At 41.0% G+C, this 16,544-nt stretch overlaps 1 protein-coding gene across 2 annotated transcripts in view; it reads left to right on the top strand.

Annotated features, from left to right (window-relative positions):
• The window catches only part of ADNP (activity dependent neuroprotector homeobox), a 42,248-nt gene extending 26,384 nt beyond the window's left edge, over positions 1 to 15,864 (top strand). The window contains exons 1-3 of one of the 2 annotated variants that reach the window (XM_002830416.6): positions 832 to 939; positions 2,743 to 2,835; positions 10,400 to 15,864. In XM_002830416.6, the coding sequence (XP_002830462.1) occupies positions 832 to 939; positions 2,743 to 2,835; positions 10,400 to 13,507 (3,309 nt within the window). In that variant the 3' untranslated portion in view covers positions 13,508 to 15,864. Of the gene's footprint in view, positions 1 to 831; positions 940 to 2,742; positions 2,836 to 10,399 lie in introns of those variants that run through there. The other variant, XM_054542323.2, reaches the window with a different exon arrangement.
• The last annotated feature ends 680 nt before the right edge of the window (positions 15,865 to 16,544 follow it).

The following is a 16,544-nucleotide window of genomic DNA, read 5'->3' as shown; positions in this document are numbered from 1 at the left end:
GTTCCAATTCAACAAAAACCTCTTTACCCTGGCACTCAAAACTGTAATGATGATGAACTGGTAAGCATTTTTCTGTTTTCAGATGTTCAACATCAAAATGAGAAAAGCACTAACACTTGATTTAAAAATAATTGATTGCTAGTATTTCTCTGATTTTCAACTTGAAGTTCATTACTGAACTGTTTTTTTTAAGTCTTATCAGAAGTGTGCCAGATTAGACTCATAGTCAAAATGTCCTGTTAAAAACTGGGAAAATCAGAGAGTACTTATTTTGCCTGCCTGCTTTAAGTATTCAAAATACAGTAGATATGTGCCCGGCTCAGTGGCTCACGCCTATAATCCCAGCACTTTGGGATGCCAAGGCAGGAGGATGGCTTGAGTCCGGGAGTTTGTGACCAGCCTTGGCAACATAGTGAGATCTAGTCTCTACAAAAAATTTTAAAAATTAGTTGGGCATAGTGGCATACTCCTGGAGTCCCTTCCTCTTGGGAAGCTGAGGTGAGAGGATCACTTGAGCCCAGAAGGTTGAGGCTATGGTGAATCATGAGTGCACTGCAGTCAATGAACCATGAGTGCACTGCACTCCAGCCTGCGCGACAGAGCAAGACTCTGTCTTAAAAAAAGGAAGGAAGGATGGATGGATGGATACATCAAGCCATATGCACATGAAAGCAGGTGTGTGTCTGTGTGTGTACACACTAGATGAGGATATCTGTGCACCTTTTTTGTCAGATGGGTAGGGTTTATGATCCTATCATCAGTGGAACTAGTAAATATTACAAGTTGTACGTGTTTTGACTTTGACTTAAATTTTTTTTTCCAATAGAAACTATGTTCCAACTTCCTGTCAACAATCTTGGCAGTTTAAGAAAAGCCCGGAAAACTGTGAAAAAAATACTTAGTGACATTGGGTTGGAATACTGTAAAGAACATATAGAAGTAAGTAGCATGTCATTTTTAAATTTTAACATGACTCAGCTTCTGATCCATTACTTTGTGTCAGTGGCCAAGATGGCTAAATCTTAGATGTGATTCTGAATTTCAGCCACAGTAGTAGCTTCACGAAAGCATTCTTAATAGCATTAACTTGTGCCTTTCTCCCTAAAATGGGCTTTTTCATTTTTGCATCCTGAAGCAAAAGGCTACCATTGAGGACTTAAGCATGTCAGACATTGAACTAGGTGCCGTAAAGTTGTCTATACATTTAATCCTTAGAACAACCATGGAGGCGGGAGGCAGTGTAGCAATTCTTATCTCCACTTCACAGATGAAGAACAAATAAATAGGCCCAGCCTTGCAGCTGAGAAAGTGGCAGTGTCTGTGGGACTCAAAGCCTGTTCTCATTCTGATACGCCTGAATGTTCTGGTTGACCTTCTTCTAATTGTTGAGGCATGCTTGTGTGGGTGCTTGTTGTCTCTTTCCTTAGGATTTGAGCATTTGTTGCCCCTTTTGACCCATCATAGACTATTACTTTCCCCCTTGTATAACAGTTTGGGCTTTATGAACTGTTTTTCAAGCTGTTTTATTCTATGAGCTTTATAACAGCTCTGTGGGATAGCCATGCAGTGGTCTCCTCCTTTTCAGCATCTCACTGTTCCAGGTCTTATGGTTTGTTGGTCAGAGCCCCTGATTGAAAAGAAATGTTTGAAGCTGTTTCCCCCACTAACCTTTAAGTTCTAGGTGGCTAGGGAACATAGCTACCTTGTTTATCCATTTAGCCCCAGCACCTAGCACAGTGTTTTGCACATAATAGGTGATCAGTAAGTGTTTGAAGGGAATTGGAAGTAAAAAAGCAAATTCATTCATACAACAGGTTTTCTTATTTTGAGTTCCACTAATAATACTTGAAGAGTATGTCATGGAAACTGAAGCTGCTCAAAAGTTGACTTCTCTAGTTATGTTGTTCCAAGTGTGGAAGTAGCGCTTCTCCAACCCCAAAGTTCAGGTAGATCTGCCCAAATGAAACAGTCCATTCACTTTGCACTCTGTGGGGTCATCTTCATAGAAATAATTAATGCCAACATCACAGTACATTTTCTATCATGCATTTGATTTGTTCCTCCTATGATTATTTATGTGTAGACTTCATTTTCCACCTTGAACTGTGAACTTTTTAGGAACAAGTGGGATTTTACCCTAAGACTTTTAATCTTCCTAGTGTGGAGGGAAGTGGACCATTAAATTTTTACAGGAGAGTATAAATTTAACATCATACTGCTTAACTTTCTTTGAATAGCTTTCTTTCTGCCTTTTTGGGTTTGAAATTTGAGTTTTCTTCCTGATCTGATCTCCTGCCCCCTCCCCTCGAAAAAAATCTTCTTTTTTTTTTTTTTTTTTTTTTTTTGCACAGAACCAGAAATCATATTTGCAGTGCTATAAGCAAACATTGTTATTTTAGACACCATTCCAGTACTGTAACTGATGAGTTAGAGTACAGTACTCTAATGAAAAGTGCTTTGATATTAGTGTGTGGCTGAATTTTTTACTTAATTAGAACTTCCAGCAATTTCCTTGGAAACCTGACTGACCATCAGGAAAGTGGTTGGTTGATAGAAAATGTAGACTGCAACTTCCATATGCCTTTTTATATTTAAGAGCCTTATCACTCCTAGTTTAAGTCCTTGTTGACGTTGGTTTTCCTGTGCCTCTCCCCATCTTAGTTAAGAGGTGGGATTTACATGTAAGATTGGGTTAGCGTTTATACCACTATGTTTTTGTAAACTTATTTCACTGTTTTCTAGGATTTTAAACAATTTGAACCTAATGACTTTTATTTGAAAAACACTACATGGGAGGATGTAGGACTGTGGGACCCTTCACTTACGAAAAACCAGGTAAGTGGCACAGGAGACTTCCTCAGACGGCAGCATGCTTGGTATACTCCCTTTTCAGCTCTAGGCCTTTTATAGCAGTGCAGTGATTGTGGGCAAGTGCCAAACATCGAAAGTGTCAAAATTCATTTCATATTTTCCCGACCAGTGGGAAGACTAAGAAAAACTTTTTGTCCTTTTTTGTCATTGGACTAAAACTTGAGGTGTAAGAAGAAACAAAATTTTGTTACTTAAAAGTTACGAAGCCTGCTGTATCCCACCATTTCCCTTAAAAGTGCTCTGGCTCTGTTTTTCTGCATCTGTGTTGCCATTCTTGTTTTTTCTGCACAGAAAAAGACAAGACCCTTCCTTACATTTAAGCTTTTCTTATTTCCCTATGTTGATGGCACCCAACTTCTGTGGGAGGCCTGGGGAAGTGACTCTGTAGGATGTCAGTGACAGAGAGAGAAAACTTTTTACAAATTGGCATTAAAAACAATATTAGCAGTGCCAGCAAGTATCAATAGATGATGATGATGATGATGTCATATAGGTGATATTTCCTTCTGCATAGAGAGAGATAATTGTCAATTTAATTTTTACCATTACCTATTTTAGGAGTGATTCTCATTCTGCGTTAATGATCTGTTCATCTATTGGAACATACTTTTCAGGAAATTAGTACTCAGATATTTGACTTTTTTTTTTTTTTTTTTAAAATACCCCAGGCAAAGGTACTAACCAGCAGTCTTAGAATGAGAATGCTTTCCAGTGGGACACGTCATTTATTTAATTCAGTTTTATCAATCTGAAAGCCTCATAGCTGAATACTAAAGAAGAGTTGAGCTTTGAGGAGAAGCAGAGTATTTCATCTTGGTTCAAACCAGTATCTGAAACAAGTAGGTTTCTAGGGAGAAAAGATAATCTCTTGCCAAGCATGTCAGTTCACCTGCCTTCATCAAAGGACTGACTGCATAAGTGTTCAACAATCATAATTCTGAAAGTTGCTCTTTGATACCAGTATATTCTATAATGTATTATTGGCTTTTAAATACCACACCCTCCTCACAGTCTGTAGGACATTTTTATTTAACTTCTTGATTTGAATCAAAGCAGCTATTACTTCATTAGCTCTTTTGAAGTGTTCTTGGTTGAGAAGGAACAGCAAGGCTTATAGAAGAAAGCCAGCTTTTCAAATCAGTCTTTCTTTTGATCAGCGCTGAATCTGATACTACACTGTACTTTAATCAGAGGAAAAAATGGAGATTTGCCTTTTTTCTATGAAAATTTATCCATAATGGGGAAAGGAATAAAAGATATAGCTTTATCTCTTGTAATTGTCTAATTGCACTAAAACATTCTGGGCCCTGAATTTTACCGCAGTCATTCACCACATAACATTTTGGTCAGTGACGGACTACATCTACAACAGTGGTCCCATAAGAATATAATTGAGCTGAAAAAACTTGCTACCTGATGACATCATAGCGCAACATATGACTCATGTTTGTAGTGATGCTAATGTAAACACACTTGTGCTGCCAGTCATATAGAAGTATAGCACATACAGTTATTTACAGCATATAATACCATCATGCATTGCTTAATGATGGGATGCATTCTGAGAAATGCCTTGTTAGGTGATGTCATTGTCGTACAAACATCATAAAGGGTACTTAACACAGACCTAGGTGGTATAGCCTCCTATACCCCTACGCTATATGGTATGGCCTGTTGCTCCTATGCTACAAACTTGTATGGCATGTTACTATAAGAGAATACTATATACTGAATACTAGAAGAGTGATTAACACAATGGTATTTGTGTTTCTAAACATAGTGAAGTGTAGAAAAGGTACAGTAAAAATACAATATAAAAGAAAAATTGGTACACCTGTATTGGGCACTTGTGGAACTGGAAGTTGCTCTGAGTGGTGACTGAATATGAAGGGACATTATTGTACATCACTGTAGACTTTATAAACACACTTAGGCTACATAAAAAATAAAACTTTAAAATTCTTAACTTTTGAATCTTTTGTAATAACACTTAGCTTAAAACATAAACACGGCAACCTGCTCGGGTCCCCTTCCACGCTGCGGAAGCTTTGTCATTTCACTCTTCATAATGAACCTTGCTCCCGCTCAAAAAAAAAAAAAAAATTGTACAACTGTATAGAAATATTTTGTCTTCATATACTTACAAGCTTTTTCCTAGTCTTAAACTTTTTTTTTTAACTTTTTAAACTGTTAAAAACTAAGACACAGACATAATTAGCCTAGGTCTACACAGGGTCAAGATCAATGGTATTACCATTGCCACCTTCACAGCTTGTCTCACTGAAGGTTTTCAGGAGTAGTAACACACATGGAGCCATCATTTCCTGTGATGGCAGTGTCGTCTTCTAGATACCTCCTGAAGGATCTGGCTGAAGCTGTTTTAGAGTTAACTTTTTTTTAAAAAAATATAGAAGTAAGTGGTACACTCAAATAATGATTAAAAACTCATTACTGGCCGGGCACGGGGCTCATGCCTATAAATCCCAGCACTTTGGGAGGCTGAGGCGGGTGGATCGCCTGAGGTCAGGAGTTGGAGATCAGCCTGGCCAACATGATGAAACCCCCCCTCTACTAAAAAATAAAAAAATTCGCCAGGTGTGGTGGCAGGTGCCTGTAATCCCAGCTACTCGAGGTTGGAAGTGGGAGCGGGTGAGGCAGGAGAATCGCTTGAACTCAGGGAGGTGCAGGTTGCAGTGAGCTGAGATCGTGCCATCGCACTCCAGCCTGGGGGACAAAAGCAAGACTTCATCTCAAAAAAAAAAAAAAAAAAACCTCATTACCAAAATCCTTGCATACTTAAGTCCCACAGTTGGCCCTGGAGAACCTGCATATATCAGAAGCTAGCCCTCTGTATAAGAAGTTTGAACGTCCCAAGAATACTGTATCTTTGATCTACATTTGTTTGGGAAAAATCCACATATAAGCAGTTCAAACCTATATGTTGAAGGGTCAACTATATAGTAAATACTAGGTGACAGAAATTTTTCAGCCCCGTTATAATCTTGGGGGAACATAGTCGCATATGCAGTCTGTACTAGACAGAAACATCAGCACATGACTTCCTGATAATGACAATTAACTGTATTACCAGTTTGTGTATTTACTATATATACTTTTTATTTTAGAGTGTACTCCTACTTTTTAAAACAGCTTTTCATGGTAACTGGTAGCAGCCTCATACAGCTTGTGTTCACTGTGTCTCTTGATTGCATCATATTCTTGTGCATGGTTTAATCTCATGGCATTTTGTTCATCATGGCCCCTAAGCATACAAAATCCATAATGTTGCCAGTAAGGGGCCATGTTGAGTGATTGACTTGGAAACCATTAGAAGTGATTAAGGGCTACGAAGGTGGAGAATCAGTGATGGTTATTTCTTGCCAGTCAGGCTTGTCCCATTTTACCATACCTATGATCTTGAAGAACAAGAACAAAGTGACAGAAGCTGTTAAAGCATCTGCTTCATTGAAGGCAATGAGACTAACAAAAATTCAAGAAGGGCCTTTATCAGACACACGGAAGCTTCTGATGACCTGGACTGAAGAGCAGACACAGGTGCACACAGTGCTGTGTACCTCTCAGCACCATAATGATCCCAAAGCAAAAAGTGTGTTTGAGGTGTTGAAAGAAAAGGCTGGACCTGGCTGTGATGTTGAATTTACTGCTAGTTCTGGGTGGTTTAAACAATTCAAGAATCATTACTCATTACATAATGGGAAAGTGGTGAGTTTGTGAGTGCTGATGTAAAGGCAGCTGAAGAATTTTGGGAAATTCTAGATAAGCTGAGTCTGGAGGAAAATCACTTGCCAGAACAAATTTTCAATATGGATGAAACCTTTCTGTTCTGGAAACAGATGCCTGAAAGGACTTTGATCCATGAGGAGACCAAAGCAATGCCAGGCTTCAAGGCTTTTAAGGGGATGACAGTCTTGCTTGGGGGCAGTGTTGCAGGCCACAAATAGAAAGCCTTTGTGATTTGGCACGGTGAGAACCCTAAGGGCTTCAAGCATATCAATACACACACACTTGGCCAGTGCACTGCAGGAGACATAAGTAGTTGTGGGTGACCCAGCTCCTCTTTCAAGATGCCCTCCTGAATAGATATGCCTGCAAAATGGAGAAGTAGTATTGAGAGAATAACATACCCTTCAAGCTTTTGCTTATTGTCAGTGATAAGCAAATGCCTCCTTTAAGTGGTGTTTTTCATCCCAGTATCAAACACCACCTCTTTGATCCAACTGATGGAGTTACAGCAGCTTTTAGGGCGTACTATCTGAGAAAGGCCTTTATCCTGTCATCGCAGCTGAGGGAGACACTGAGAAGATTCTGATACAATTCTGGAAGGATTGCAATATCTGTGATTGCATTAAGAATCTTGCTTGGGCTTGGGTTGATGTCATCAAGGAGTGTATGAATGACATCTGGAAGAATACACTCAAGAAGTTTGTCCATGACTTAAAAGGATTTGCATAAATCACCAAGTCTGTGGTTGAGATGGCAAACAACTTTAACCTGGGTGTGGATGAGGACAACAGAGGAGCTCCTAGAGGTGATTCCTGAGAATTGACTGGTGAGGAGCTGTGGGAACTAGAACAAGAACGCATAGGTGAAGAGGAAAGAGAAAAGGAAACTGCAGGAAAAGCAAAAGAAGAACCTTCAAGAAAATTCACAGTGAAGGATTTAACAGTGCAGACCTCAGCAAGTTCCTTAAGTTTGAAAACACGTGGCCAGGCTTGGTGGCTCACGCCTGTAATCCCATCATTTTGGGAGGCCGAGGCGGGTGGATCATCTGAGGTCAGGAGTTCGAGACCAGCCTGGCCGACATGGTGAAACCCTGTCTCTACTAAAAATACAAAAAAATTAGCCGGGTGTGGTGGTGGGCGCCTGTAATGCCAGCCACTGGGGAGGCTGAGGCAGGAGAATCGCTTGAACCCGGGAGGCGGAGGTTGCAGTGAGCCGAGATTGTGTCATTGCACTCCAGCTTGGGTGACAAGAGCAAAAAAACTCCGTCTTAACAACAACAAAAAAGTTTGAAAACATGGATCTCAATACCAAAAGGTTTTTATTAATAGAGAAGAATATTCATGGTTCGTTATCTGCTTACAATCAAATCTATGATGAAAAAAGGAAACAAAGCACTGTGGACTTATTCTTGATAAGTGTGACACCTCCTCAAGAAGAGCCTAAGGCGGGTCCTTCCACTGTTATCCAAAAGAAGGCATTGTTACCGTGGGAGATGGCAGTTCCATGTGTGTTACTGTTCCTGAAGACCCTCCAGTGGGACAAGATGTAAAGGTGGAAGAGAGTGATACTGTTGATCCTGACTCTGTAGGCCTAGACTAATGTATGCGTTTGTGTCTTAGCTTTTAAGAAAAAAAAATGTTTTTAAAGTTTTTGGTTTTTTTTTTTTTTTTTGAGACGGGGTCTTGCTCTTGTCGCCCAGGCTGGAATGCAATGGCACGATCTCAGCTCACTGCAACCTCACTCTCCTGAGTAGCTGGAATTAGAGGCGCCCACCACCACGTCCGGTTAATTTTTTGTATTTTTAGTAGAGATGAGGTTTCACCATGTTGGCCAGGCTGGTGTCGAACTCCTGCCCTTGTGATCCACCTGCCTTGGCTTCCCAAAGTGCTGGGAAAGTTTTTAAAAAAAATTTTTTTTCAAAGCTTATAGAATAGGCATATGAAGATAGAAAATATTTTTGTACAGCTGTACAATGTGTTTGGGGGGGGTGGTTTGTTTGTTTGTTTGTTTGTTTGTTTTTGAGCCAGAGTCTCGCTATGTTGCCCAGGCTAGAGTGCTGTGCTGTGATCTTGGCTCACTGCAACCTCTACCTCCTGGGTTCAAGTGATTCTCCTGCCTCAGCCTCCCGAGTAGCTGGGATTACAGGTGCCTGCCACCATACGCAGCTATTTTTTTTATTTTCAGTAAAGGTAGGGTTTCAGTAAAGGTTTCCACATGGTTTCACCATGTTGGTCAGGCTGGTCTCAAGCTCTTGACCTCAGGTGATCCACCCGCCTGGGCGTCCCAAAGTGCTGGGATTACAGGCGTGAGCCACTGTGCCCGGCCAGTCTGTTTGTGTTTTAAGCTAAGTATTACTACAAAAGAGTCAAAAAGTTAAAAATTTAGAAGTGTATAAACCACAGCAAGCTGAGGTTATTATTGAAGAAAGAATATTTTTTAGGGCTGGGCACAGTGCCTTGCAATCCCAGCACTTTGGGAAGCCAAAGCAGGAGGATTGCTCGAGCCCAGGAGTTCAAGGCCAGCCTGGGCAACAGAGGGAGACCCTGTCTCTACAAAATTTACCCTAGTGTGGTAGCACATACCTGTAGTCCCCAGGACTGAGGCGGAGGTGGGAGGATCGCATGAGCCCAAGAGGTTGAGGCTGCAGTGAGCCGATTGTGCCACTGCACTCCAGCCTGAGCAACAGAGTGAGACTTTGTCTCCAAAAAAAAAAAAAAAAAAAAAATTTTTTTTTTTTGTTTAGTAAAATTTGTGTCGCCTAAGTGTTCATAAAGTCTACAGTAGTGTACAGTAATGTCCCAGGCTTTCATATTGACTCACCCAGAGTAACTTCCAGTCCTGTAAGCTTTGTTCATGGTATCATTTATCTTTTACATTGTATTTTTACCATACCTTTTCTGTGCTCAGCTATGTTTAAACATACAAATATTTGCCATTGTGTTAATCATTGCCTGTGGTATTCAGTACAGAAACATGCTGTACAGGTTTGTAGCCTAAGAGCAATAAGCTATGCCATGTAGCCTAGGCGTGTAGTAGGTTCTACCATCTAGGTCTGTGTGAATACACTCGAGGATTTCACACCATGATACATTTTTCAGAATGCATCCCTGTGGTTTAGCAACACATGACTGTGTAGTAAACCTGAAGTCTTTAGCAACTTCCTTCATTTAGGTTATTCTTGTTATTTCTAGCTGCAAAATGTTTATCTTGAAGTCATTTGTCTTTGGTTTAGCTAAAATGTGACTTTTTTCCCCTAAACATTGAGAAAGAACTTAGCATTGACTTTTTAATTTACACTGAAAAAAATATTTGGTTTAAGATAGCTTTTTTTTTTGAGTTTCTATTTTATAGTTACTAAACAAAAGGAAAAAAACATACTAAAATCAGTGCTTTTTTTTTTTTTTGAGACAGTTTTGCTCTTGTCACCCAGGCTGGAGTGCAATGGCACGATCTCGGCTCATTGCAACCTCCACCTCCCAGCTTCAAGCAATTCTCCTGCCTCACCCTCCTGAAGTAGCTGGGATTACAGGCGCCCACCACCACGCTCAGCTTATTTTTTTGTATTTTTAGTTGAGATGGGGTTTCACCATGTTGGCCAGGTTGCTCTTGAACTCCTGACCTTAGGTGATCCACCCACCTCGGCCTCCCAAAGTGCTGGGATTACAGGCGTGAGCCACCGCATTATTAATCAGTGCATTATTAAGAGTGCCCTGGGGGGGATCTGGAATCTGTTAACTGCCTATCTGAAGTGGCATTCTAATTCTAGTTTTTGTGTTTACTTTAGGACTATCGGACAAAACCTTTCTGCTGCAGCGCTTGTCCATTTTCCTCAAAATTCTTCTCTGCCTACAAAAGTCATTTCCGAAATGTCCATAGTGAAGACTTTGAAAATAGGATTCTCCTTAATTGCCCCTACTGTACCTTCAATGCAGACAAAAAGACTTTGGAAACACACATTAAAATATTTCATGCTCCGAACGCCAGCGCACCAAGTAGCAGCCTCAGCACTTTCAAAGATAAAAACAAAAATGATGGCCTTAAACCTAAGCAGGCTGACAGTGTAGAGCAAGCTGTTTATTACTGTAAGAAGTGCACTTACCGAGATCCTCTTTACGAAATAGTTAGGAAGCACATTTACAGGGAACATTTTCAGCATGTGGCAGCACCTTACATAGCAAAGGCAGGAGAAAAATCACTCAATGGGGCAGTCCCCTTAGGCTCAAATGCCCGAGAAGAGAGTAGTATTCACTGCAAGCGATGCCTTTTCATGCCAAAGTCCTATGAAGCTTTGGTACAGCATGTCATCGAAGACCATGAACGTATAGGCTATCAGGTCACTGCCATGATTGGGCACACAAATGTAGTGGTTCCCCGATCCAAACCCTTGATGCTAATTGCTCCCAAACCTCAAGACAAGAAGAGCATGGGACTCCCACCAAGAATCGGTTCCCTTGCTTCTGGAAATGTCCGGTCTTTACCATCACAGCAGATGGTGAATCGACTCTCAATACCAAAGCCTAACTTAAATTCTACAGGAGTCAACATGATGTCCAGTGTTCATCTGCAGCAGAACAACTATGGGGTCAAATCTGTAGGCCAGGGTTACAGTGTTGGTCAGTCAATGAGACTGGGTCTAGGTGGCAATGCACCAGTTTCCATTCCTCAGCAATCTCAGTCTGTAAAGCAATTACTTCCAAGTGGAAATGGAAGGTCTTATGGGCTTGGGTCAGAGCAGAGGTCCCAGGCACCAGCAAGATACTCCCTGCAGTCTGCTAATGCCTCTTCTCTCTCATCGGGCCAGTTAAAGTCTCCTTCCCTCTCTCAGTCACAGGCATCCAGAGTGTTAGGTCAGTCCAGTTCCAAACCTGCTGCAGCTGCCACAGGCCCTCCCCCAGGTAACACTTCCTCAACTCAAAAGTGGAAAATATGTACAATCTGTAATGAGCTTTTTCCTGAAAATGTCTATAGTGTGCACTTCGAAAAAGAACATAAAGCTGAGAAAGTCCCAGCAGTAGCCAACTACATTATGAAAATACACAATTTTACTAGCAAATGCCTCTACTGTAATCGCTATTTACCCACAGATACCCTGCTCAACCATATGTTAATTCATGGTCTGTCTTGTCCATATTGCCGTTCAACTTTCAATGATGTGGAAAAGATGGCCGCACACATGCGGATGGTTCACATTGATGAAGAGATGGGACCTAAAACAGATTCTACTTTGAGTTTTGATTTGACATTGCAGCAGGGTAGTCACACTAACATCCATCTCCTGGTAACTACATACAATCTGAGGGATGCCCCAGCTGAATCTGTTGCTTATCATGCCCAAAATAACCCTCCAGTTCCTCCAAAGCCACAGCCAAAAGTTCAGGAAAAGGCAGATATCCCTGTTAAAAGTTCACCTCAAGCTGCAGTGCCCTATAAAAAAGATGTTGGGAAAACCCTTTGCCCTCTTTGCTTTTCAATCCTAAAAGGACCCATATCTGATGCACTTGCACATCACTTACGAGAGAGGCACCAAGTTATTCAGACGGTTCATCCAGTTGAGAAAAAGCTCACCTACAAATGTATCCATTGCCTTGGTGTGTATACCAGCAACATGACCGCCTCGACTATCACTCTGCATCTAGTTCACTGCAGGGGTGTTGGAAAGACCCAAAATGGCCAGGATAAGACAAATGCACCCTCTCGGCTTAATCAGTCTCCAAGTCTGGCACCTGTGAAGCGCACTTACGAGCAAATGGAATTTCCCTTACTGAAAAAACGAAAGTTAGAGGATGATAGTGATTCACCCAGCTTCTTTGAAGAGAAGCCTGAAGAGCCTGTTGTTTTAGCTTTAGACCCCAAGGGTCATGAAGATGATTCCTATGAAGCCAGGAAAAGCTTTCTAACAAAGTATTTCAACAAACAGCCCTATCCCACCAGGAGAGAAATTGAGAAGCTAGCAGCCAGTTTATGGTTATGGAAGAGTGACATCGCTTCCCATTTTAGTAACAAAAGGAAGAAGTGTGTCCGTGATTGTGAAAAGTACAAGCCTGGCGTGTTGCTGGGGTTTAACATGAAAGAATTAAATAAAGTCAAGCATGAGATGGATTTTGATGCCGAGTGGCTATTTGAAAATCATGATGAGAAGGATTCCAGAGTCAATGCTAGTAAGACTGCTGACAAAAAGCTGAACCTTGGGAAGGAAGATGACAGTTCCTCAGACAGTTTTGAAAATTTGGAAGAAGAATCCAATGAAAGTGGTAGCCCTTTTGACCCTGTTTTTGAAGTTGAACCTAAAATCTCTAACGATAACCCAGAGGAACATGTACTGAAGGTAATTCCTGAGGATGCTTTAGAATCTGAGGAGAAGCTAGACCAAAAAGAGGATGGTTCGAAATACGAAACTATTCATTTGACTGAAGAACCAACCAAACTAATGCACAATGCATCTGATAGTGAGGTTGACCAAGACGATGTTGTTGAGTGGAAAGACGGTGCTTCTCCATCTGAGAGTGGGCCTGGATCCCAACAAGTGTCAGACTTTGAGGACAATACCTGCGAAATGAAACCAGGAACCTGGTCTGACGAGTCTTCCCAAAGCGAAGATGCAAGGAGCAGTAAGCCAGCTGCCAAAAAAAAGGCTACCATGCAAGGTGACAGAGAGCAGTTGAAATGGAAGAATAGTTCCTATGGAAAAGTTGAAGGGTTTTGGTCTAAGGACCAGTCACAGTGGAAGAATGCATCTGAGAATGATGAGCGCTTATCTAACCCCCAGATTGAGTGGCAGAATAGCACAATTGACAGTGAGGATGGGGAACAGTTTGACAACATGACTGATGGAGTAGCTGAGCCCATGCATGGCAGCTTAGCCGGAGTTAAACTGAGCAGCCAACAGGCCTAAGTGCCAGGTTCCCTGGCATTGGTGACATGCTGCAGCCTGGAACTCTGATCTCCAGTGTGACTGCAAAGCTGTCTTCTCACTGGTACTGCCTTGTGAGTACTGGTTGGACTGCGGGGCATGTGGCCGCTGCAGTTCCAGTGGTTATTTCTAAGTCTATGACACGACAGGCTGATCTTGCTTCAGAACCTTCTCTGACAGACGTGGTAACTAAATGTGAAAAACCAATAAGCTGGTGACTCATGAATACACACGAGGAAAAGCAGAGGTTTATTTTATCTGCCTTTTCAACATTTCTTTCCCTCTGTGAAATGATTGGTCAGATGTCTTTGAGAAGCGTTAAACTAATTCACATGGTAGTGTAGGGCCAACATACAAGCTACCAGTCTAATGTGTATAGTAGACTTTGGGAAAAGCGATTTTTTTTCATGTATTCATTCTGAATAGTTGAAATGTATATTTGTACAGTCTTTTAGACCTATTCAAGTGATGCTCATGATCCTGTTACTGTGTGCCCATCATAGATTTCTTTTTTTAGTGTTGCCCTTGCTGTGTAATAAACGCTCTATCTAGTTTACCTAGCAAAAGCTCAAAACTGCGCTAGTATGGACTTTTTGGACAGACTTAGTTTTTGCACATAACCTTGTACAATCTTGCAACAGAGGCCAGCCACGTAAGATATATATCTGGACTCTCTTGTATTATAGGATTTTTCTTGTTCTGAATATCCTTGACATTACAGCTGTCAAAAACAAAAACTGGTATTTCAGATCTGTTTTCTGAAATCTTTTAAGCTAAAATCACATGCAAGAATTGACTTTGCAGCTACTAATTTTGACACCTTTTAGATCTGTATAAAAGTGTGTTGTGTTGAAGCAGCAAACCAATGAGTGCTGCATTTTGGATATTTAGTTTTATCTTTAGTTCAGCACCATCATGGTGGATTCATTTATACCATCTAATATATGACACACTGTTGTAGTATGTATAATTTTGTGATCTTTATTTCCCTTTGTATTCATTTTAAGCATCTAAATAAATTGCTGTATTGTGCTTAATGTAAATATTTGCTTTATTACACATGACAGTCCTGTGTGTCCATTATATCTTTTGCCATTTAATGCCATAACTCTTTCATCAGAGACGGCCGCCACAGTCACAGAGGAAACTTGTGGAAAACGCAAGATCTGCCATCTGCAAATAGAATGCTCTCTCTTGAGGCACCTGGTACAAAATCTGTTTTTCGTTTTTTTTTGTTTTTTTGTTTTTTGTTTTTTTTAAACCGAAAAACACCCTTGAGTTTTTCAGTTCACCTTTTGTTAAGGAGCAGAGCCTGCATATATATGTAAATGTCTCAATGATTAAAAAAAAAAAAATGTAAACATGGATTGGCATTAATTTGCAAGCAGAATCTTAATAGCCTGATGGGTTTTTTGTTTGGTTTTTTCTTCTAGATGAAGTTAAGCGTTCGTTTTCACCTTACGATGGGAACAACTGTAGCGCAGGCAGCTCTGTGCCTCTATGGCCACTCTTGGCCCTCTTGCTATTAAGGGAAAGGCTTTGAAGAGCACAACATTTACAGGGCTGTAAAGATGGAAGGAGCTGGTATTTTTACCATGCGTAGATTCCCAAGAGAACTTGTGCTAAAAAGCAGAAAGTTACAAGGAAGCAGAATTAGGCCAACATTTCCAGCAATTAAAACAATGATGGGAAACTCCAATCCGTGAAGAGGCTGGTCAGTCACCTCAAGGATACTGGCCTAAAGAAGTCTGAAGTGGCTGATGTCCATAACTTCTGAGTCCATTTCCAAAAGATTCTTGTTAATGCTGTTACCAGAGAGTAGAGATTTGACCAGCGTCTCCCTAAAATGGTACGCTTCTCAACAACAGTACAGGAAGAAGTGCAAGAATAGACTAGAACCTTTAAGGAATTTGGGGCTGGAACAGAGCTATGTTGCATCTGTTGTTATACAGGTAGATTATAAATTCTACATGCACCAGCCAAAACTTAGGACAGGATGCCCCCAAATTAAGATATTACAGATTACCAAATCAGAAATAACCAGCTGGATTTAGGCCAGCTCACATTTATTTGGAAATTACCTTCCCTGATTAACAGGCTTCTGAGTTGTACGTGGAGGACTAATGAGACTTGTACAAGACACCACAGGGCTTGGGGTCCAGGTCCCAGTTGGATGTCGGAACAGAGACAGATAAGTGTTTCTTCATTAAGGTGGTGGGAGTGTGCCTTTTGGCATTCAGAAAAGGGTTTAGCCACCCTAAGAGTTGGAAATAAAGATTCCCAACTGGAAATGTTGCAGAATCCCTACAAGTGTCTCAATAAAAGCCATTTTAAAAGAATATTGTTGCTACTGTTTGCTTTTCGAATAATCTGGAGATCGTTGGCTATGGCAACGTGCTGCCACCTAATTAGAGAATGCCTGTAAATGTAGGCTGAACAATTCTAACATGAGAAAACCTAAGTATCCTACAGAGGTTTGGTGTGTTTTGTTTTGTTTTTGTGGGGGTCGGGGGGGTGGGGAGGTGTGTTTTTGGCCCTGCAGGTTTTCTTGTGGGAATGAGTTCTAGTCAGACAAGCTAGGACTGTGGCTTCTCTCCCTGTTCATCACATAGAGCATTTTCTCATCCTATCTTTGGTTCCTTGTCATTGTATAGGGAGAGAAGAATCTTTATCAAACAGCTTCATTCCCTCTTGAAATTCAAGCAGAAAGGGTATCTACGCCTCATATTGCTCTAGAGTTGTACGTCAGTTTGATCCCAATGCCTGCTGCCCCTTTGTAACGACATCCATTTCTAGCATGAACAAAATGAGTGCCAAATTTGAAAACTGGGATGTATTAAAGACGGGAGTTTCCCATCTGAGATGCTTCACGCTAGAAACAATTAAACCTGCTTATTGCCAAATAAGTACTGCCATACAGAAGTGTAGTTCCTTTACTACTTAGACCTCAGACTTAGCACTGAGTCCTCGAGATGAGGCTCAAGAATTATCACTAGGTGATTCGTTTTTTCTTTGTTTT

Source organism: Pongo abelii, chromosome 21, assembly GCF_028885655.2.
Source record: "Pongo abelii isolate AG06213 chromosome 21, NHGRI_mPonAbe1-v2.0_pri, whole genome shotgun sequence".
NCBI lineage: Eukaryota > Metazoa > Chordata > Mammalia > Primates > Hominidae > Pongo > Pongo abelii.
Note: the sequence above shows the minus strand (reverse complement) of the source record. Positions and strands in the feature narration are given on the sequence as shown.